This window comes from Mobula hypostoma, chromosome X1 (assembly GCF_963921235.1).
Source record: "Mobula hypostoma chromosome X1, sMobHyp1.1, whole genome shotgun sequence".
Lineage (NCBI taxonomy): Eukaryota > Metazoa > Chordata > Chondrichthyes > Myliobatiformes > Myliobatidae > Mobula > Mobula hypostoma.
In genome coordinates, this window is record NC_086128.1 from 6,518,265 (window position 1) to 6,541,338 (window position 23,074).

At 45.9% G+C, this 23,074-nt stretch overlaps 1 protein-coding gene across 1 annotated transcript in view; it reads left to right on the forward strand.

The window, feature by feature from the left end:
• The first annotated feature begins 2,054 nt into the window (after positions 1 to 2,054).
• Positions 2,055 to 23,074, forward strand: part of LOC134340486 (integrin beta-3-like) — a 143,299-nt gene continuing 122,279 nt past the window's right edge. The window contains exon 1 of the mRNA XM_063037797.1: positions 2,055 to 2,200. Coding sequence (XP_062893867.1) covers positions 2,131 to 2,200 — 70 coding nt within the window. The 5' untranslated portion in view covers positions 2,055 to 2,130. The remainder of the gene's footprint in view (positions 2,201 to 23,074) is intronic.

The following is a 23,074-nucleotide window of genomic DNA, read 5'->3' on the forward strand; positions in this document are numbered from 1 at the left end:
GTGGAAAAGTGTGTATGGAACCGGAGAAGAGGGAAGAGATACTTAATGAATACTTTGCATCAGTATTCACTATGGAAAAGGATCTTGGCAATTGTAGGGATGACTTACAATGGATTGAAAAGCTTGAGCATATAGACAGTAAGAAAGAGGATGTGCTGGAGCTTTTGGAAAGCATCAAGTTGGATAAGTCTCCGGGACCGGATGAGATGTACCCCAGGCTATTGTGGGAGGTGAGGGGGGAGATTGCTGAGTCTCTGGCGATGATCTTTGCATCCTCAATGGGAATAGGAGAGGTTCCAGAGGATTGGAGGGTTACATATGTTATTTCCTTATTCAAGAAAGGGAGTAGAGATAGCCCAGGAAATTATAGATCAGTGAGTCTTACTTCAGTGGTTGGTAAGCTGATGGAAAAGATCCTGAGAGGTAGGATTTATGAACATTTGGAGAGGCATAATATGATTAGGAATAGTCAGCATGGCTTTGTCAAAGCCACATCGTGCCTTACGAGCCTGACTGAATTTTTTGAGGATGTGACTAAACACATTGATGAAGGTAGAGTAGTAGATGTAGTGTATATGGATTTCAGCAAGGCATTTGATAAGGTACCCCATGCAAAGCTTATGAGAAAGTAAGGAGTCATGGGATCCAAGGGGACCTTACTTTGTGGATCCAGAATTGGCTTGCTTACAGAAAGCAAAGAGTGGTTGTAGACAAAGGTTGGGAGTGTTGTGGATAGTCATAGTCATACTTTACTGATCCTGGGGGAAATTGATTTTCATTACAGTTGCACCATAAATAATTATATAGTAATAAAACTATAAAAAGTTAAATAGTAATATGTAAATTATGCCAGGAAATAAGTCCAGGACCAGCCTATTGGCTCAGGGTGTCTGACCCTCCAAGGGAGGAGCTGTAAAGTTTGATGGCCACAGGCAGGAATGACTTCCTATGATGCTCTGTGTTGCATCTCGGTGGAATGAGTCTCTGGCTGAATGTACTCCTGTGCCCACCCAGTACATTATGTAGTGGATGGGAGACATAGTGTGGAGGGCTGTCAGAGGTTAAAGCAGGACATTGATAGGATGCAAAACTGGGCTGAGAAGTGGCAGATGGAGTTCAATCCAGATAAGTGTGAGGTGGTTTATTTTGGTGGGTCAAATATGATGGTGGAATACAGTATTAATGGTAAGACTCTTGGCAGTGTGGAGGATCAGAGGGACCTTGGGGTCCAAGTCCATAGGACACTCAAAGCAGCTGCGCAGGTTGACTCTGTGGTGAAGAAGGCATATGGTGCATTGGCCTTCATCAATCATGGGATTGAGTTTAAGAGCTGAGAGGTAATGTTACAGCTATATAGGACCCTGGTCAGACCCCACCAGGAGTACTGGTCTGGTCACCTCACTACAGGAAGGATGTAGAAACCATAGAAAGGGTGCAGAGGAGATTTACAAGGATGTTGCCTGGATTGGGGAGCATGCCTTATGAGAATAGGTTGAGTGAACTCAGCCTTTTCTCCTTGGAGCGACGGAGGATGCGAGGTGAACTGATAGAGGTGTATAAGATGATGAGAGGCATTGATCGTGTGGATAGTCAGAGACTTTTCCCCAGGGCTGAAATGGCTAACATGAGAGGGCACAGTTTTAAGGTCTTTGGAAGAAAGTACAGATTGAATATCAAGGGTAAGTTTTTTTACGCAGAGTGGTGAGTCCATGGAATGGGCTTCCGGCGATGGTGGTGGAGGCGGATACGATAGGGTCTTTTAAGAGACTCCTGGACAGGTACATGGAGCTTAGAAAAATATAGGGCTATGGGCAACCCGAGGGAATTTCTAAGGTAAGTACATGTTCGGCACAGCGTTGTGGGCCGATCGGCCTGTATTGTGCTGTAGATTCTCTTTGTTTCTAAACTGCCCGACCTGCGGAAATCCTCCAGCATTTGGTGTGGTTTATCTTCAGTGAGTGCCTGCGGACCCCAGGCGGCGCTCCCTGCAGCTGTTGGGACGCTTTGGGCGGGGCTGTGTCGGGTCTCAACTTGTGTAACATCCGATGAATTGTTCAGTATTTGAGAGGTAGCAAACGGGGAGGCTGCCACATACAGCCCGGGAGCGTCTGACTATCCAGAACCAGCGTGATGGGAGTGCACAGCCTGCGGGCGAGCTTGGTCGTTCTGACAGCTCTTCTCTGCATCTCCGCTGTCCGGGGTGAGTCTCAGATACCTTCCGGCATGTACGGGACGGGGGACGGGGCGGCAGCTAGGTATTATGGATCCCTGGGACAGGAGAGGGGTGGAGAGGGGGGAAGAGAGAGGAAGACAGATAGATTTGGAAGTTTGAAGGCACTTTGGAGAATAGGGAGTTTCTTGTATGGGTCTTTCTCTCTATCTCTACCTATCTGTCTACCTGGAGGCAAGTTGGGCAGCTTTAACTAAGTTATGGACCGGAGCGAGAGGTCAGGAACACTGGGTAAAATAAAGAGAATCCCCAGAGTAAATAAAGGCTGCCTCGCGGTGATCTGAGCAATATAAAGCTGAGATGTATACTATAAGTGACACTATTGATGAAAAATTACAACCTCGTTTAAATACGGGGCTGTATTGGAAAGATGCAGTTTGCTTTCACCGAACTGAACTACTGAACTTCAAGAGCCAGGCGCTTTGACTTTGAAGAACCAGTTGCATCAATAGCAACTCGCATATTTTGAAATTAGGTTGTTTTTCTTAATTTATTGATATGCACCAAAATACCAATGACATTCTGTGCTCGCGTGAAGCTCATTCGTGGATTTATTAGTATATGTTGAAATAGACGGCATGTTAAAGGTATTCAAATAAAGTGGTTGTTGTCCCACCTGAAATCGTGATATAGCCCGAATCTGGAGTCATGAATGGAACACCACAGCATTGGTTGTGATAATAAGTACAACAGGGACAATAAGTATGGGAAACGGAGCAATACCGCTGTACATTGGTAACTGGCATTTGGGGTTATGTGAGTTCACAAGGAACTTCTTAATTTCTATGGTATATTTATCTTGCTATAAGTATCCCAATACACCTGTCGGTGCTGTTTCAGAGAAAGGGTACGCGGATACGAAAGATTTGGAGGAAAGGCAAACAGGAGAAATTCTGCAGGTGCTGGAAATCCAAAGCAACACATGCTGGGGGAACTCAGAAGGCCAGGCAATTTCTATGAAAAAGAGTCAACAGTGGACGTTTTGGGCCAAGACCCTCTATCAGTCCTGATCAAGGATCTCCGCCCGAAACATCGACAGTTTACTATGCTCCAGCGATGCTGCCTGGCCAGCTGAGTTCCTCCAGCATTTTGCGTGTGTTGCTTTAGAGGAAAGAAGTGCATTTGCGTGTTAGTGGGCAGGGAGACTTTTTTTTCCTGTAAGCAACAATGCTTGAGACCACAGCTGTGGTGGAAAAAGACCGTTTAAAAGACATTTGGACGGGAACATGGATAGGAAATGTTTTTATGGAGATTTACAAAACACAAGCAAGTGGAGTTAGGCATTTTGGTCTGCAAGGATGAGTCAGTCCGAAGGGACTGTTACCATGTATGTAACCCTGTGAATCTCCGCGAACCTAAAAACAGACTCAGGTGAGGCAATATTTATGCCGCTTGGCCAATGAGATGGGCATAATGGAGGCTGGGGGGCTGGAAAGAGAGCAGCATTTGGGAAGTACATTCCTGAACGTAGGACCTGGGAATCTGCAGACTTTGTCTCCATTGGTGGAATGATTATAAATGCTGAGAAATGCGGGACCGGGAATTGGGGAAGTGCAGATATCTTGGAGTTATAGCAATGGAGGAGTTTAGAGATGAGGAGGAAGGTAAATATGATAACAAGGGGAAAAAATTGTAAATTCAATTACCTCTTTCACATCCACTTCCTGGTCGTGGAGCCACATTTTCAGTCTCTTAATTCTGCCTTTCTTTTATCACATTTTAGCATTTCTTTTTTGCACAATTTCAAACTATCTTTGCACTATTCTGTTTTGTATTTGTCAGTGTATCTATTGACGCTCAGTAGATTCCGGTTAATTGGGATACATTGGGAGCAGTATATTTTGGCTTGAAGAAATAGTTAAAAGACAAACTGAGTAACAAATTATGTATTTAAATGAAATACAGAACAAATTGGAGAACTACCAATAGAATATACTACAAAACTGTATTAGTTCCTCAATAATTATTGACAGAGGAATTCATCCGTGTCACATTCATTTACCTGTAAATGAACAAAATCAGTACTGCCACCTAGGGCAGATAATGGACTGCCTTCATACAAGGTTATCTACAATTACATCCTCCAAACCTTCATTATAACATTTAAGATGATTGTCCATACCTTCAAATTTTTGTCTATTCTAACTTGTAGTGAAACTGTTTCATTTTCACTTCCTCCTGGTTCTGGCATCTCCAAGTCTGAATACTTGAAATCACGACATATGCTAGATGAATTCCTCTGTCAATAACTATTAGGAGCTCCTACACAGTTTTATAGTACTGTTGTACTATTGGTAGTGTTCTAATTTATTCTGTATTTCATTTAAATACATAATTTGTTACTCAGTTTGTCTTTTTCTTAAAATATACCTTTCTAAACTATTTCCATGAAACTTCAGCTAATTTGGGCAGCCACTTGAGCCAAACTGTACTAGTTCCGATGTGTCCCAATTAACCAGAATCTACTATTTGGCATGTAGGATACTGGGTCTAATAAGCACAAGGAACTGAGCACAAAAGCTATACTTATGTTTGAAAAACAAACTGAGCAAAAGTATTGTCAAATTCTGGAAAGGGTGTGAACAATGTAGTAGAGACTGGCTAGCATAAGTCAAAGGAATGCAGTCTTTGACATATTAGTCAAATTTAATACCAATATTTGAAAGAAAATTGGATTCATATTTGAATGAATAAAATGCAGGGATTTAAGAATTGAATGGCCTGGATTGCTCTTCCAAAGACTCAGTGTTAACTCAAGGAGCAGGATGACATACTGCAGTGAGCTGCCTTTCTGAAATTACATTCTGTTCTAGGACTTCTGAAAGCTGATAATTTTCTTGGAGTGGTAAGATGGGGGGGGGGGGGGGAAGAGAGGTCATCACTGTCCATTTCCTGGAAGTAAACCTGTCTTCGCAGTAGCAGTGTCCAAATTCTAACAGATTTTAAAAAAGCAGAATAGGGAATAAAATAATGGTTATAAAAGTAATTTTCAGTGTCTATTTAGATTATGTAGTACATTAACTCATAAATAGAAGACATGATTGTAATCTCAAACGATAACCAGACAACAAATTAGCAGGAAAATTTACCAGTTTTTCCCCAGCCAATTTCAGTTTAAATGTTTGCAAGAGAAAAAAATTGCAGGAAATAAGTTGCGAATGTAATACATTTGTGAGTACATGAAAAGTCATGCAGTGCTTAGATGCAATGCAAGAATGGAATTCCAATGGAATTATAAGGGCTGTCTTCCGGACTGAAAATTCTGCCGCTTATATCCTGACACTGTCACGTGGTGGTGGACGAACCCAAGTGCAGAACACGGGCGCGGGGGCAGAATCGGGGGCGTTATTGCCGTAGCGAGCGTGGAATCTGTCTCCAGGAGAGTCTTTACCCGAAGTCTTGGATTTGGAGAGAATCCAGGAGTGATGCTAGACTTAGAACTGACAGTCCTAAGACCCATGAAACGAAGTTACTTACACCGGTGTCGACCAACGAACTGGCAGCTCCTTGTTGTGATCACAGGGTCTTTATCCTGCAGTTTCTGATGGAAAGCAAGTGTGTGTAGTTAGTGGAACCTGGGAATGATTGGAAATTAAACGAGGGGATTGAGGCCCAATTCCCGAGGTAAATAGCAAGGTGGAGGGATTACCAGAAGGGACCATGACAGTATCTCCCCCCCCCCCACCTCAACGGGAGCCTCCAGGCCTGTCTGGATGGTCCTGATGCAAGTCCTGGATGAGGGAAGGGTCCGAGATGAAGGAGCGGGAGACCCAGGAACGCTCTTCTGGACCGTACCCTTCCCAGTCCACCAGGTATTGGAGACCCCTGCCCCGACGGCGCACATCCAGTCGTCGGCGGACGGTTGTCGATGATATGGGCAGGTGGGGGTCACAAGGGGCTGACGGAAGCTGGCTTTAACTGCGAAACATGAAAAGTCAGGTGGATGCGCATAGATCTTGGCAGTTTTAGGCGGACCGCTGCAGAATTGATAACACTTTCTACTTTGAATGGTCCCAGGAAGCGAGGGGTGAGTTTCCTAGGCTTGTTTTTTGAGCGGGATGTCCTTGGAGGAAAGCCACACCATCTGCCCAGGTTGGTACTCCGGCGCCGGACGGCTGTGTTCTTATTGCAATTTGCTGATCTGAGTAGGGCCGTGCGTGTCTCCTCCCAAATCTTAAGGCACCGATCGGTATGGTCCTGAACCGACGGTACCGTATTCTCTTCTTGCGCGGGGAATAGCGGAGGTTGGTACCCTAGGGAGCACTCGAACGGAGACCTTCCAATGGCAGAACTCAGTTGGTGTGCTCAACCCACGGGAGGTGGTCGCTCCCCAGGTCGACGAGTTGTTTGCCGTTACACAACGTAGCGTCGCCTCCAGGTCTTAGTTGACCCGTTCCGTCTGCCCATTCGTCTGAGGGTGGAAGCCGGATGACAGGTTGACAGAAGGCGTTCCATACCTGCGAAATGAACTGGGGATCTCGATCGGAGACGATGTCCGCGGGGATTCCATGGAGGCGGAAGACGTGGCGGACGAGAAGATCTGCGGTTTCCCGAGAGGAAGGAGGTTTAGGGAAGGCCACAAAGTGCACCGCCTTGGAGAGTCAGTCTACCTCGGTGAAGACAGTGCTGTTTCCGCGGGAAGGGGGTAGACCGGTGACGAAGTCTAGGGCGATGTGTGACCAGGGACAGGTAGAGGACGAAGTAACCCCGCAGGTGGCGGATGAGAGGCTTTTCCACGGGCACAGATGGGACATGCCGAGACATAGGAACAGGTATCCGCCTCCATGGAAGGCCACCAAAAGTGTCTTTTCAGGAGCACCGGGGTCCGATCATTCCCGGGGTGGCAGGCGAACCGAGGTGTGCCCCCATTGGAGAACCTGAGACCTGACGGAAACGGCCACATACCGGCGATCGCCGGGGTCGTCCTGTTGGGCTTTTACTTTGGACTCGATCTCCCAAGTGAGGGTTGCCACCACGCAGGATGGTGGGAGGATAGTCTCTGGGCTGTAAGTGTCCCCCTTGGAGTCGTATTGGCAGGAGAGCCCGTCCGGCCAATACGACTCGATCCTCGATCTCGTTTTTGACCCTGGACGGTATGCGGGGGAAAACTTGAACCGTCCAAAAAAGCCTGGTGGGAGTTCAATCGTTTGGCAGTCTGAATATACCCCAGGCTCTTATTAAGAGTCCACACCACAAACGGATGTTCTGCCCCCTCCAGCCAGTGCCTCTATTCTTCTAGTGCTAGTTTGACCGCCAGCAGTTCACGATTCACGACGTTGTAATTCCACTCAGCGGGGGACAGTCGGCGAGAATAGAAGGCGCATGGGGTGAAGTTTTTCGTCCGAATCTGATCGTTGGGACAGGACTGCTCCTATCCCGGAGTCAGAGGCGTCCACCTCAATAATGAATTGACCGGCTGGGTCCGAATGGACCAGGATGGGAGTGGTGGTGAAACGCCTCTTCAGGTCGGTGAACGCCGAGTCAGCTTCAGTGTCCCAACAGAAGGGGATAGTAGGCGAGGTAAGCCAGGTAAGGGGGGCCGCCACTCAACTGTAGTCTCTGATAAAATCAGCGGTAGAAGTTTGCAAACCCCGGGAATTGTTGAAGTTGCTTGCGGGCCGTGGGTCTGGGCCATTCTTCCACTGCCCGGATCTTCTCAGGGTCTGCTCTCACCTGCCCGCTCTCAATGATATAACCCAGGATGAAACGTTAACCCAGGAAGCTGACCGAAGGAACGTGGAACTCACATTTCTCTGCCTTCATGAATAACTGTCCAGTCTCTGGAGGGCTAAACGGACATGGTGAACGTGTTCCTGGCGGCTGCTAGAAAATATCAAGGTATCATCGAGGTAAACGAATACGAAGCGACTAATAAAATCCCTCAACACATCATTGATTAGGGCTTGAAAAACGGCGTGAGCATTGGTGAGGCCAGACGGCATGACCAAATATTCGAAGTGGCCCAGAGGTGTATTGAAGGCCGTCTTCCACTCGCCCCCCTCCCTCATCCTGACTAGATGGTAGGCGTTACGAAAGTCCAACTTCGAGAAGATGGTGGCTCCATGCAGTGGTTCTAAAGCCGAACTAATGAGGGGTAGAGGGTACTTTTAGCTGTTACCCTGTTTAGGCCTCTGTCATCAACACAAGGACAAAGCGACCCATCCTTTTCTACAAAGAAGAAACCGGCGCCTACTAGGGAGGATGAAGGTCTGATAATGCCCGCCGCGGGGAACTCGCTAATGTACTGCTCCATGGCCTCTCTCTCCGATCGGGATAGGTTATAAAGGTGACTGGTGGGTAGCGAGGCCCCGGGGAGAAGGTCCATAGCACAATCATATGGGCGGTGCAGAGGCAGGGAAAGAGCCCGTTGTTTACTGAATACCGGTCCCAGGTCATGGTATTCTGTGGGGACTCGGGACAAATCGAGAGGTTCCGGGACAGGCGGGGTCGCGGTAGCTTCCCTGGGAGATGGGGCTGACTGCACAGCTGGCGTGGCAAGACTGGCTCCATTTGGCTATCCTCCCGGTAGACCAGTCGATGTGGGGATTGTGTTGGGTCAGCCATGGATACCCTAGAATTACCGGGGCTTGAGGAGAATGAATGTGGTTGCCGGAAAGGATCAAGGTCAGGGGCGGCGTACAGTGGGTCACCCGAGCCGGCAGTTTTCCGTCCAGGGTCCGGGCCTCCGGGGGGTGGGGAGTGGTTAGCGGCTCGGGAGGTATTCCAGCCTGGGAGGCTATTCGTCTCCGTCCAGCAGATTGCCCTCAGCACCCGAATCCACAAAAGTGGATAGGAACAGGGACTGTCGTTGGTAATTCACAGTAGCCGGGATCTGCATCCGAGTCTGGGGGGACCGTGGGCTTCCCCGAGGAGCAGGGCGACTGGCTCTCTCAGCCGCTCTTGAAGTCAATTATCTAATCTGGTGGCTAGCGAGATCAGCCAGTCCGGGTCGTCCCTCACTGCCAATTCATCCTTCATCTTGTCCAAGAGATCCTGTCAAAACACCTCCTGTAAGGCCTCATCATTCCACCCCAAGTCTGCGGCTAAGATTCAGAACTCAATGGAAAAATGAGGTTACTTACACCAGAGTCGACTAACAAACTGGCAGCTCCTTCTGTCTGTCTGTATCTTGTTTTACGGCGGTTGGCATCCAGCTTAATGATGCATTACCGCCACCCTCTGCTCCAGAATATGCACTAGACATACATTCTAAATCCCTTCACCCAATCTCTCACAAACCTACACTTCACCCTCCCATCTTTGACCATCCTGTATCCTATTCCTGTTTATTCGTCATATTCTAAAAACCCCTGTACCCCTTAAAAACGCTAAAAAAATACCCAGACGTGCTCTCACCCATGCCCAGCAACCCTTTTAATGTGAATTCCTGCATCCCCAACTCCCTTAATTTATTTCTCATCATCTCTCTCTGTAACCCATACTTCCTGCAACACAAAACTACATGTTCTACTGACTCCTCTTCCTGACATTCCTCACACAATCCTGTCTAGTGTTTCCCTATCATTTTCAATGTTTTGTTTAATGCTCAATGCCCCAGCCTTAACCTAGTCCACACAATTTCCTCTCTTCTGTTTCCATTACCTACCCTAGTAACTGCAACACTCTTTTGTATTTGATATAAATGCCTCCCTTTCCCCTCCCTGTCCCATCTTTCTTGCCACATTCGGTTGACTTTTTCCCAGATTACACACTTAACCTCTGCTTTACTGATACTAATGTGCATTTCCACATTTTCTTTCTTTAACACTCTCTTTGCCAACTCATCCACCCTCTCATTCCCCTTCACCCCTATATGGGCTGGAACCCATAGAAATTTTACCTAACCTCCCTGATTTGCAATTCTTGTAACTAGCTGAAGGACTTCATAAAGTACATCTTGCCAACTGTTTGTGTGAAAAGACCTTAAACTTGCTAGAACTGAGGATGAATCTGAACATATCAATGCTTTGGCTTGTCTGGCTTTCTGCACCCATTGCAACGCAACCAACACCGTCAGCATCTCCACTATAAACACCCCTAACTTATTAGATGTTCTTCTGCTGATTCCAATTTCTTTTGCTGGTATTACCACCCCAAACCCTGTCACTCCTGTTTCAGGTTCCTTCACACCATCCATATAAATGTGAGTATAATCACTATACTTTTCCATCCCATGACAGTTAAATGCATTTACCAAATCTGTTTTATATCTTTCTTTCCTTTTCACCTCTAACAAATGCCAGTCTATGTCAGGCCATACAAGCTTCCATGGAGCTACAACCAGATAAACTACTGAAGGACTTATCCTCAGATCAACTACTCCACATTCTTTCACAATATCATTCCCTACCCAACTAATGGTATCCCTCTGAAACCTCCCATTTTCCCAGCACTCCTTTAGTAGGGTGAGAATCATTGTGCCCCTGCAAGTTAGCCCAATGGCAGCTCCTTGTTGTGATCACAGGGTCTTTATCCTGCAGTTTCTGATGGGAAGCAGGTGTGTGTAGTTAGTGGAACCTGGGAATGATTGGAAATTAAACAAGGGGATTGAGGCCTAATTCCTGAGGTAAGTAGTAAGGTGGGGGGATTGCCAGAAGAGACCATGACAGATACTGAGCCCCTTTCGCAGCTGTGACATTAATGGGGGAAGAGATGTAGAGAGTGCATAGGACTCTTAGCCCCAACAGTTTGATGAAAGGAGTGCAGGTACTGTGGGGAAAACTCTGTCCTTGTATTTTAAATGTTATAATGTGTTATGATGTTATTAAACTGGAAAGAGTACAAAGAAGGTTTATGAGAATGCTGCTGAGACTCGAACTCCTGGGTTATAGGGAGAGGGTGGTCAGGCTAGGACTTTATTCCTTGGTTTGAGGAGTGATCTTGCAGAGGTCTATAAAATCATGAGGTGCATATTAGTAGACAGTGTCATGACAGTGACTGAAGCCACTGGAGAGATACAGCTTGTAGATATAAAAGTCTTCATTTGGGACACACACAAACTGACAGCCTTTGGAGTCACTCGAGAGGGAGAGGCTCCCTGTCCCAGTATTACATATTTTTGTATGTTAAAGAACAAAGGTAACAGGACAATTTCTATAGTCAAAATACCCTCATAATGCTTCTTTTGAGTTGCATGTAATTTTTCAAATTGCTGGGTCTGGATTGCATTCACTTGTTGCTGCAAAAACAAAACAAATGTAATGACATTTGTGAGTGATGATAAACCTGATTCTGATATGGGTCTCTATTATGGTCTGAGAGTGGGAAAGGGGTAGAGAGAGGGGGATCATGCTTGGGAGAAGGGTGAGGGAGAGGGGAGGGAGTGGGAAGCACCAGAGAGACATTCTGTAATGATCAATAAACCAATTGTTTGGAATCAAATGACCTTGCCTGGTGTCTCAAGTCTGGGTGTGTCTGCACCCGCGCCACCCCCTGTCCCTGACACTCCTCTGCCACCTGTCCCACACTCCTCCCACGGCGCTCCACCCTTGCCATTCCCAAAATCCTCTGCTTCCACCAGATTTACAAACTCGCTCTCTACTCCACATTGACAAATACAGTACTGTGCAAAAGTCTTATATAGCTAAGGTGCCGCAGACTTGTGCACTGTACTGTAGGTAAATTATTATTTTTTATCTTATCTTTTCACTTGTACTTGTAACCCATTGGAAAACATTCGAATTGACTTTACAATTTACATCCTTCATATACATGAGGAGTAAAAATCTTTATGTTACATCTCTGTTCAAATGTACAATGCAATTATAGTAATTTATAATAAATAGTATGTATAACAGGATAGTCAATATAATATAGAAGTACAGTTGCATCAGCATGAATTAAGCAGTCTGATGGCCCGGTGGAAGAAGCTGTCCTGCAGCCTGTTGGTCCTGGATTTTAAGCTGCAGTACTGCTTCCCAGAAGGTAGCAAGTGGAAGTTAATGACTGGGGTGACTCAGGTCTCCAATGATCCTTCAGGCCCTTTTTATACACTTGTCTTTGTAAGTGTCCTGAATAGTGGGAAGTTCACATCTACAGATGCACTGGGCTGTCCGCACCACTCTCTACAGAGTCCTGCGATTGAGGGAGGTACAGCTCCCATACCAGGCAGTGATGCAGCCAGTCAGGATGCTCTCAATTGTGCCCCTGTAGAAAGTCCTTAGGATTTGAGGGCCCATACCAAACTTCTTCAACCGTCTGAAGTGAAAGAGTCGCTGTTGTGCCTTTTTCACCGCACAGCCAGTATGTACAGACCACATGAGGCCATTGTGATGTGTGTGCCGAGGAACTTAAAGCTGTTCATCCTCTCAACTCCAGATCCATTGATGTCTATAGGGGGTTAGTTCCATCTTTATTCCTCCTGTAGCCCACAACCAGCTCCTTTGTTTTTGTGACGTTGAGGGAGAGGTTGTTTTCTTGACACCACTGTGTCAGGGTGATGAATTCCTCTATGTAGGCTACCTCATTATTATTTGAGATTAGGCCAATCAGTGTAGTGCTGTCTGCAAATTTAATTTGCAGATTGGAGCTGTGGGTGGCAACACAGTCATGGGTATACAGAGAACAAAGGAGGGGGCCCGAGGGGCTCCTGTGTTGCAGGTCAGAGATAAGGAAGCCCACTCTTACCACCTGCCGGCGATCTGACAGGAAGTCCAGGATCCAGCTACACAAGGCAGGATGAAGGCCGAGATCCCTGAGCTTCTTGCCTGGAGGGAATTATGGTACTCAATACTGAACAGAACAGCATTCTCACGTACACATCTCTCTTCTCCAGATGTGTAAGGACGGTGTGTAGAGCTGGGGCTATTGTGTCATCTGTCGATCGGTTGTGTCAGTAGGCGAATTGTAGTGGGCCCAGTGTGGGTGGCAGCAAGCTGCAGATGTAGTCCTTAACCAGCCTCTCAAAGTACTTGCTTATTGTTGAGGTGAGTGCGACAGGACACCAGTTGTTCAGACATGTTACCTTAGTCTTTTTAGGTACAGGGACAATGATAGATGTTTTGAAGCAGGAGGGCACTCTACCCTGGGAGAGGGAGAGATTAAAAATGTCTGTAAGCATACCTGCCAGTTGTGCTGTGCACATCCTGAGTACCTGTCCTGGGATGCCGTCCAGTCCCGCAGTCTTGCGACTGTCCACCCGTTGGAAACACCTGCGAACTTTAGCTTCAGAGATGACCAAGTTGCCAGTCGCATTATCTACGGGTCTCCTCGGGCTCAGTATTGGAGCATAAAAAAAGATTTAGCTCGTCTGGGAGAGAGGCATCAATGTTGGAAAATCCACTGCGTTTCACTTTGAAGTCTGCAATGGTGTGCAGACATTGCCATAAGCTGTGTACGTTGTTGGTGGATAGTTGAGTCTGAACTCTGTCTCTGTGTGGTTGTTTTGCTGCCTTGAGCTACATCATCAGTATGAAAGGTGCTCTGTAAATAAAGTTATTATAAAATGTTCACAGATCAAAATCATAAAATAATATTACAAATTCATACTGTGCCCACTGTTGTTAGTAATAATTACTGTTATTACTTTAGCTGTGGTTAAGCTCTGAGACAGTATAACTGTACCGCATTGCTGCAGACTACTTTCTGAATGTGGAGACATAGGAGAGACTGCAGATGCTGTAATCAGGAGCCAAAAACGAACAACTGGAGGAACTTGGTGAGCAGACATAGGGTCACAGCATGAAATGTTGGCTAGCCCTCTGCCTCCATAGACAATGCTCAAGCCACTGAGTTCATCCAGCAGTTTGTGTTGTGTGTGTCTGGATGGATGGATTGAATTGTGTTTCAGATTCCTCAGCACTATGTAGAAGCCTGCTGTGGCACACTTTTGACTTACTAACTTAGATCATTTTTAATAGCACCTTTGTATCATTGAAACCTTAGATCTGCGGTGGTTAGCTGTGTGAGCTAATTATAACATCTCAGTATTAGTATATATGTAATGTAGTTAGATGGACAAATGGAATGGTCAGTTAGCTGGATGTGGTGAGTAGATTAGGCCCATATTATTTATTCTTCAGAAGAATGAGAAGAGATCTCAGTGAAATTCTCACAGGGCTGTAATGCACCAGCAGCAATGGATATTAAACTGTCAGGTTTTTTATAAATAAAAACAAAATTTATTAACCTCTACTCAAAACATAGAAAAGTAAATGAACGACTAACTTAAACGGAAGTTAATGGTGTTATGCGTCTATAGTTATCAAACAGTTGAAATTAAAGACAATTCTTAACAGATCTTATTTAAGCACAGTCTTAAGGTGGTAGTTTAATAAGTCCATATGATTCCTGAAACAATTAAGAGGAGAGACTTCCCAAGCCAGCATTGAAACACTTCCCAAAGCATAGACGAAACTGCTGACGCAGCTCACGGCTGAGAAATGCTTTGTCCGAAGATATGACGCAGACTAAGATTTCTCAAAGTAACTGACCTTTCTTCGGAAGTGGTCACTACACAACCCCCTGAGACTATGCAGGGTTAACCAACAGTGTGTGCCACAATACCTGTATGGGCTGTACCAAATGTCAATCACGGAATGCTGTTGAATTCTACCCAATTCCTTGGGTTCATCGAAGCTGGCGAACCTTCACTCTCACTCTCTCTTCTTCCATGATTACGTAACCACCGACTGTGACATAACAACAAAACGAACTCGCAACAAAACGAACTACGCAACATCTACGGTTTCCCTTTTTATACTAGTTGGAACATGCCATCACGTGACATCACATCACCCCATTATCACAAGACCATTACATCATGCTCACAAGATACTCACGAGTCAGGTAGCAGGGCTCGATGTGCTTGTTGCAGGGAGGATATTTCCTTGGTCAAGGAGTCTAGAACTTGGAGTCACAGTCTCAGAGCAAGAGGAGAAATTTTTTCACCCCGAGGGTGAAGAACCTCTGGGGGATGATGCAGGCTCAGTCATTGTCTTCATTCTGAACAGAGGCTGACAGATTTTTGAAAATTAAGGAAATTGTTGGATATGGGAACAGTGTAGGAAAATATCACCAGGTGAGAGATGAGCCATAATGGTGGTAGATAGCAGAGTAGACCTGGTGATCCAGATTGGCGGGTCAAGTATGATGGCAGAATATAGTATTGATGGTAAGACTCTTGGCAGGGTGGAGGATCAGAGGGATCTTGGGGTCCGAGTCCATAGGACACTCAAAGCTGCTGTGCAGGTTGACTCTATGGTTAAGAAGGCATACAGTGCATTGGCCTTCATCAACTGTGGGATTGAGTTCAAGAGCCGAGAGGTAATGTTACAGCTATATAGGATCCTGGTCAGACCCCACTTGGAGTACTGTGCTCAGTTCTGGACACCTCACTACAGGAAGGATGTGGAAACTATAGAAAGGGTGCAGAGGAGATGTTGCCTGGATTGGGGAGCATGCCTTATGAGAATAGGTTGAGTGAACCCAGCCTTTTCTCCTTGGAGAGTCAGAGCATGAGAGGTAACCTGATAGAGGTGTATAAAATGATGAGAGGCATTGATTGTGTGGATAGTCAGAGGCTTTTTCCCAGGGCTGAAATGGCTAACACTAGAGGGCATAGTTTTAAGGTGCTTGGAAGGAGGCACAGAGGAGATGTCAGGGGTAAGTTTTTTACGCAGAGTGTGGTGAGTGTGTGGAATGGGCTGCCAGCAATGACGGTGGAGGCAGATACAATAGGGTCTTTTAAGAGACTCCTGGATAGGTACATGGAGCTTAGAAAAACAGAGGGCTATGGGTAACCCTAAGTAATTTCTAAAGTAAGTACATGTTCGTCACAGCATCGTGGGCCGAGGGGCCTGTATTGTGCTGTAGGTTTTCTATGTTTCTATGCAGATGACTCCCAGTACTGATAACAAAAAGCCATAACTTACCTTCCTTTTCACAAAGACTGCTTGCAGTTAATTGAGTTTTCAGTTTTGTCTTTTCACCCTTTTCTTCTGACTTGACTCTAAATGTATGCTCTGTCCCTTCCTGATTGACTTCTCTTTACTCATTTTGCTTTTCTGTGCAATTATGTGATATTTCTGGTTTGAAAATTTCCTTCCTCTGGATTTCAGCTGCAACATCAAACACTTTTAATCTTAAAGCCTTGCCCTCTAGGCCTGGTTATCGGAAGAAATGGACTGATTGCTGGTAGATGGGGTTGGTACAGATAGGTAGTTGATGGTCAGCATTGACATAATGGGCCAGAAAGCCTGTTTCTGCATCGAGTAACTTCATAACACTAGCTCCAGCCTGTTTAAAGTGAATCCCATCCCATCACTTAAACTTACCTGTTGCCCAGTCTTGGGGCCATTGGCCCATAAATTGAAACCCACACCATCTTTGAGTCACACATTGAACTCCTCACGGAGACATTAAACTAGAAGAGGCATTGGAAGTGCCTACAATCAGTTAATCAGCTGCGGTCGATACTATCCTCTGTTTCACGTGAATGAAAGTGGTATTTTAGCAATATTTATACCTAAGTATGGAGCAAGGATGGAGTTAACGTGAGCCAAAGTTGAAAGACCTAAATGATGACTATCATTCTACAGGAACAGATACTTGCTAAAAAGGTTTTGAGAAACTGTCGTATTTTCTTATGACATAAAAGGAAGACATTCAGCCCATTGAATCTATGGAAGTTCTTGAAGCAATCCCTTTAAATCCATTTCCCACTTAATCCTATGCAACGTGTTCTATTTCTTTTCCTCTTTACCACCTGCCGGCACCTGGAGCATTTCACAGTGGGCAGCTAGCTACCAACCCATGTGACTTTGTGATGAGCAAAGGAACTGGCGCACAACAGGCGAAATCCATGCAGTCACAGGAAGGACGTGCAAAATCTACAAAGTCAGCAGGGGAAGTCTAAAAGAAACCAAGGCTACTGGGGCTACACCTGCCTTTTCATGTGGAACAGTCCATGTTCCAAGCCTACAATAGTAATACTCCCCAACTCTTCCTGCGTTACATTGAAGACTGCATTGGTGCTGTTTCCTGCACCCATGCTCAGTCTACCAATTTCATCAACCCTGCCTCCAAGTTCCACCCTGCCATCAAATTTACTTGGTCCATCTCTGATACTTCTCTCCCCTTTCTCGATCTCTGACTCCACCTCCAGACTATCTACTGATATCTTTTCCAAGCCTACTGACTCTCACAGTTATCTTGACTATACCTCTTCAAAATTCAGGATTGCTTAATTTCATTTCCTGTATGCAAGTGTAAAGAGAACGACATGATTGCTACTTTTCACATTTCTTCTTTCTCCACCGGATTTGTTCTCAGGATGAGGCTTTCCATTCCAGACCATCTGAGGAGTCCTCCTGCAAAGAGCAAGGTTTTTCTTTCACAACCATCGATGCTGCCCTCAATTGCATCTCCATTTCCCGTACATCTGCCCTCACCCCATATCCCACTGCCACAACAGGGACAGGGTTTCCTTTGTTCCTGCCTACCACACTTTGAGCCTCATTCAGCACATCATTCTCCGTAACTTCCAGCATCTTCAGTGGAATCCTAACCATTTTTATACCATGGACCAATACCATTAAGCAAGTAGTCCGTGGGCCCCAGGTTGGGAATCCCTGTACTAAGCACACCTATGTCTTCATTCTCCTCCCACCCTCTCCCCACCACCACCAAGGTTCCACGTTCCATAGGGATCTCTCTCGTCCACTCATCCCTCCCTCTGATCTCCCTCCTGGCACTCATCCCTGCAGCATTTTGCATGTTTTCCCAGGCTGCTGGAGCAAGAGGCAGCTACAGCATCACTGTGCCCAACCCAAAATTATGTTAAATTCTTCAGAAATTGTCTAAATTCCTTTTGTGAAAGTTATTATTGGATGTGCTCCAACATCCTGTCAGCCAGTGACTTCCGGAATACCTGGCGTAAAATGTCTCTTTTCTCATTCTCACTGCTATCTGCAAGCCCTGGTTACTGATCAGAGGTCCTTTTCCTCAATGGGAACAATTGCTTCCTTATCATTTCCGTTCATAACATTCGAGCTGTTATCAACCTTCTCTTTAATCTCCCTTCCTGTGAGTGTACTTGCAGCTTCTGCAGTCTCTCTGAATCTCATATCCTGCTTTGGTGAGTCAGAAGAAAATAGACTGACTCTGCAGCCACTTCACGGGGTGAAGGAGCCACATCATAATTATTTCCCTTTTTTTCTGCAATGGGTTTGTTAGTCATTGTCTTGTCAGTGTGCAGTTTGGCAGAGACCTGTCTGACACACTGAACGTGTTCCACCCCGTCAATGCCAACACCTAACATTATCACCCTCTAACTTACCCACTTGACACTGATATTCACTTTGCCCTACTGATTTTCTCCCAGCTGCTGCGTCTTAAAATTACCTTTTCCATAATTTCTCCTGAAACTATAGATGCTGCCTGACCTGCTGAGTTCCTCCAGCATATTGTGGGTGTTGCTCTATAATCTCTCTTTCCCAGTTCTGAACCAAAATTATTACTTTTTCGCTTTATGCATTTTCCCGCTGAGTGTTTCCAGCATTTCCTGCTTTTCTTTTGGTTTGGGTTTCTGTTGTTTTGCATCTATTTTCATTCAGGGAAAGAACAATCAGATTATGCTCTGCAGTCATTGTTGGCTACTCAGCAAGACAAATTTTTCTCTCAGGGAGCATTGGCAAAGGTTAACGAGACTTTGGTCTGTTAGTACATGGTCATGCATTCCAAGAACTCAACAACAATCATCTAAGCTCTCAACTGTTAACTGTTGACCTTTATGGCTCTGGTGGCAGTCAATGAAATCTCAATTTCATACATTCGTGGATGTAGCAGAAGTCAACAACTGTCGGGATTTCAAGGTGTGAGTAGTAGAGTTCTTGTTTGTTCTCCTGGTTTGGGAACATTTTGGCAAGGCTCTCATTTGCAGTGTGTCCAGCCGTTGCTGTGGAGGCGGGCTACAAATGACAGCCTTGTTAAGGTGCCACACATGAGGATACTTAACAAGATAAGAGCCCATGGAATTACGGGAAAGTTACATACATGGATAGAGCGTTGGCTGATTGGCAGGAAACAGAGAGTGGGAATAAAGGGATCCTATTCTGGTTGGCTGCCGGTTACTGGTGGTGTTCCACAGGGGTCCATGTTGGGGCCGCTTCTTTTTACATTGTACATCAACGATTTGGGTTATGGAATAGATGGCTTTGTGGCTAAGTTTGCTGACGATACGAAGATAGGTGGAGGGGCCGGTAGTGCTGAGGAAACAGAGTCTGCAGAGAGACTTGGATAGATTGGAAGAATGGGCAAAGAAGTGGCAAATGAAATACAATGTTGGAAAGTGTATGGTTATGCACTTTGGCAGAAGAAATAAACGAGCAGACTATTATTTAAGTGTGGAGAGAATTCAAAGTTCTGAGATGCAACGGGACTTGGGAGTCCTCATGCAGGATACCCTTAAGGTTAACCTCCAGGTTGAGTCGGTGGTGAAGAAGGCGAATGCAATGTTGGCATTCATTTCTAGAGGAACAGAGTATAGGAGCAGGGATGTGATGTTGAGGCTCTATAAGGTGCTAGTGAGACCTCACTTGGAGTACTGTGGGTAGTTTTGGTCTCCTTATTTAAGAAAGGATTTGCTGACGTTGGAGAGGGTACAGACAAGATTCACTAGAATGATTCTGGGAATGAGAGGGTTAACATATGAGGAACGTTTGTCCGCTCTTGGACTGTATTCTTTGGAGTTTAGAAGAATGAGGGGGGACCTCATAGAAACATTTCGAATGTTGAAAGGCATGGACAGAGTGGATATGGCAAAGTTGTTTCCCATGGTGGGGGAGTCTAGTACGAGAGGGCATGACTTAAGGATTGAAGGGCGCCCATTCAGAACAGAGATGCGAAGAAATTTTTTTAGTCAGAGGGTGGTGAATCTATGGAATTTGTTGCCACGGGCAGCAGTGGAGGCCAAGTCATTGGGTGTATTTAAGGCAGAGATTGATAGGTATCTGAGTAGCCAGGACATCAAAGGTTATGGTGTCTCTTTCACTTTCTCCTGATTCAACACAGCTATGTCCATTTGACAGGAGTCAAATGTAGAGATTAAGGACAAGAGTGTGAGGAGGAAAGCTGACATGGAATTGGGCCATGGTAGTCAACTTGAGATATAATCTGTGCTCAGTTTACTCAGTAATGATGGATTGCTTCACCACCAAGGAAGGAGAATCGCTGTTTTCCCCTTGGGTTCCGGTTTAAGATGACACTACTGAAGACTGACAATAGCTTACTGGCAGTTCATAAAGCAAGAAATACAACTAAATACTTTTTCTGTGGAAATTTGTGGTAAATGATCACTGCAAACAATGAAGAGGCGAGCGAAGGCAAGGCTGACCCAAGGGTCGAGGCTTGCGGGTGCTATGCAAAGTCAGAGCAAGGTTGACAAGTGCTCAGAGCAGGGTGAAGACATGGTTGAGACAGAGTGCTGAATAGAGGAAAGTTGGAGCGAAGGAGTTTTGAAGCCTGTCCATGTAAATGGAGAGCGAGTCTGATTGATCTAAGCACCGGGACATTTTGGAAAGGTTGAGTACGGGCCCGGCCAGGCCCAGAGCGTATTGCTGTAGTGGAGCCTGGGTCCTAGTGTGGGGTACAGCCCAGTGTTTAGACAATTTAAACACTGGGCCAGATGGATTGAAAAGGCAAGGTCTCGGGACCAGAGTTGAGGATCGAGCCGTTTCTGCTCACTGCCCCACAACGTTCACGCTGCTCTCTGTGGCACAGACGCTGAGGCTGTGGGCCTGCGCCGGCTGCTCTGGGCTTTGTGTCTATGGACTTGCTTCAGTTCTGATTGCTGTTGCTTGCCTTAATTGTTTGCATGATTGGTGTTTTTTTCTCTCTCTGCGCATTGGTGTTTGTTAGTCTTTTTTTCATGAGCTTTTTTGGGTTACTTTAAGGAGACAGATCTCAGGGTTGTAGACTTGACACCTTGATAATAAATGTACTTTGAACTTTGGGCATTGGTTGTCTTCGTTCCATGTCCTTCACTGAGGAGTATTTTGTTGCAGCCCATTTAATCAACGTTGGGCTGCAAAAGTCAAATATTCCCATCACCACTGATTTACATTTGTAATGGTGGAGTGAGGAATTACATCCTCTAAAACAGTGGTGTAATAAAAACAAAATACTGTTTTATTCTGGCTCTGTGAACAGATGGTCCTGATTGTAATGTGCTTTACAATCTGGCATTCAACGGAGCTCTTGTTGACTTTTATTGAAAGTATCTTTGGGCTCTTTCTCTGTAGCGATAGTCCCCATTTGGATTTCAACAGACCTGGAAGGTTATTGGAACCTAAATCGGTACACATTGTCCCCACTCTCTTAAAGCCAGCCCAGCGGCAGATTGGAAGGCTGGCCCTGGTTGTTAAATACTGATGAGCTGCCAGCAATAGACAAGGCCCAAGGATCAAGGTGGCCGTCCCAGGAGAAGCCAAGATTTCTCATCTTGTATTGCAGCCTAAAAGGAGTCTGGAGGTGAAGGTGGGCCAACTGAGCAAGGTTCAAATGAGGAGGTGCTGACGGCCAATTGCTACTTGTGTTTACAGGGCAGAGCTCTGCCAGGTTTCCCTCAACACTGTGGTAACAATAATGACATCTCACTCCAGGAGCCCTTTGGCCAAAGTGCTAAGCCAGAGAGTTCTGACCAACTCACCATAACACCAGAAATAATGATCCCTGCAAGCGGCCTAAGTGCTACACCTGCCCAGACACCGCCTCCCTCACCTCCATTCTCCTCAAGGCCGCACTTCACCTGTGAATCTGCTGGGGACGCCTATTGTGTCCAGTGTTCCCGATATGGCCTCCTTTACATTCGTGAGACCCATCAGAAATTGGGGGGCCGCTACGTTGAGAACCTCTGCTCCGTCTGCCACAAGTGGGACTTCCTGGCGGCCAAACATTTTAATTCCAATTCCCAGTCCTGTTCTGACATGTCGGTCCATGGCCTCCTCTTATGCCCAGACGAAGCCACCCTCAGGGTGGAGGAACAACATCTTGTATTCCTCCAACCTCCGACCTCATGGCATGAACATCGATTTCTCCTTCTGGTGAACACAACCTCCCTTCCTGCACCCCCTCTCTTTCTCTATTCCCCACTCTGACCTTTCACGTCTTCTCACCTGCCTATTACTGCCCCCTGGGTACCTTCCTTCCCTTTCTCCTATGATCCACTCTGCTCTCCTATCAGATTCCTTCCTCTCCAGCCCTTGACCTTTCCCACCCACCTAGCTTCACCTATCATCTTCCAGTTAGCCTCTTTCCACCCCCCCACCTTTTTATTCCAGCATCTTTCCCCTTTCTTTCCAGTCCTGATGAAGGGTCTTGGCCCGGAACAACAACTCTACTTATTTTCATAGATGCTGCCTGACCTGCTGAGTTCCTCCAGCATTTCGTGTGCATTGCTTTGGATCTCCAGCAGACTTTCTCATGTTTAGAAATACTGATCATTCAGCTTTGGCCAAAAATGTGCATTTGCAAGGGCCCTAATGCCTCTTCGGGTATGCACTCTGGACACATGTGGAAGGGCCTCACCAACACCCCACATTCCCACTTGCAGATTACTCAATGAGGCAAGCAACTCTGAGTCTTAGCAATGAATTTATCTCCCTTCCAATAAAGCCATTCATTGTAAGTCATGAAAGAGTGCCAGAGCTTCCTCTTCTTGTTGGTATTATCTTTTTGCAACACCTTTGACTGTGGACTGGGTGTATTTTAACATAGTTTTGACAGAGTGAGAGTTGTTAAGAATGAGAAATTTTAAATATCAATTTGTTTGCAGTGCATGGCAGAACCCAGTCACTCAAAGGCCTCCACCCCAGTTAGGGCCTTGGCGCTCAGCGTTACCTGAAACAA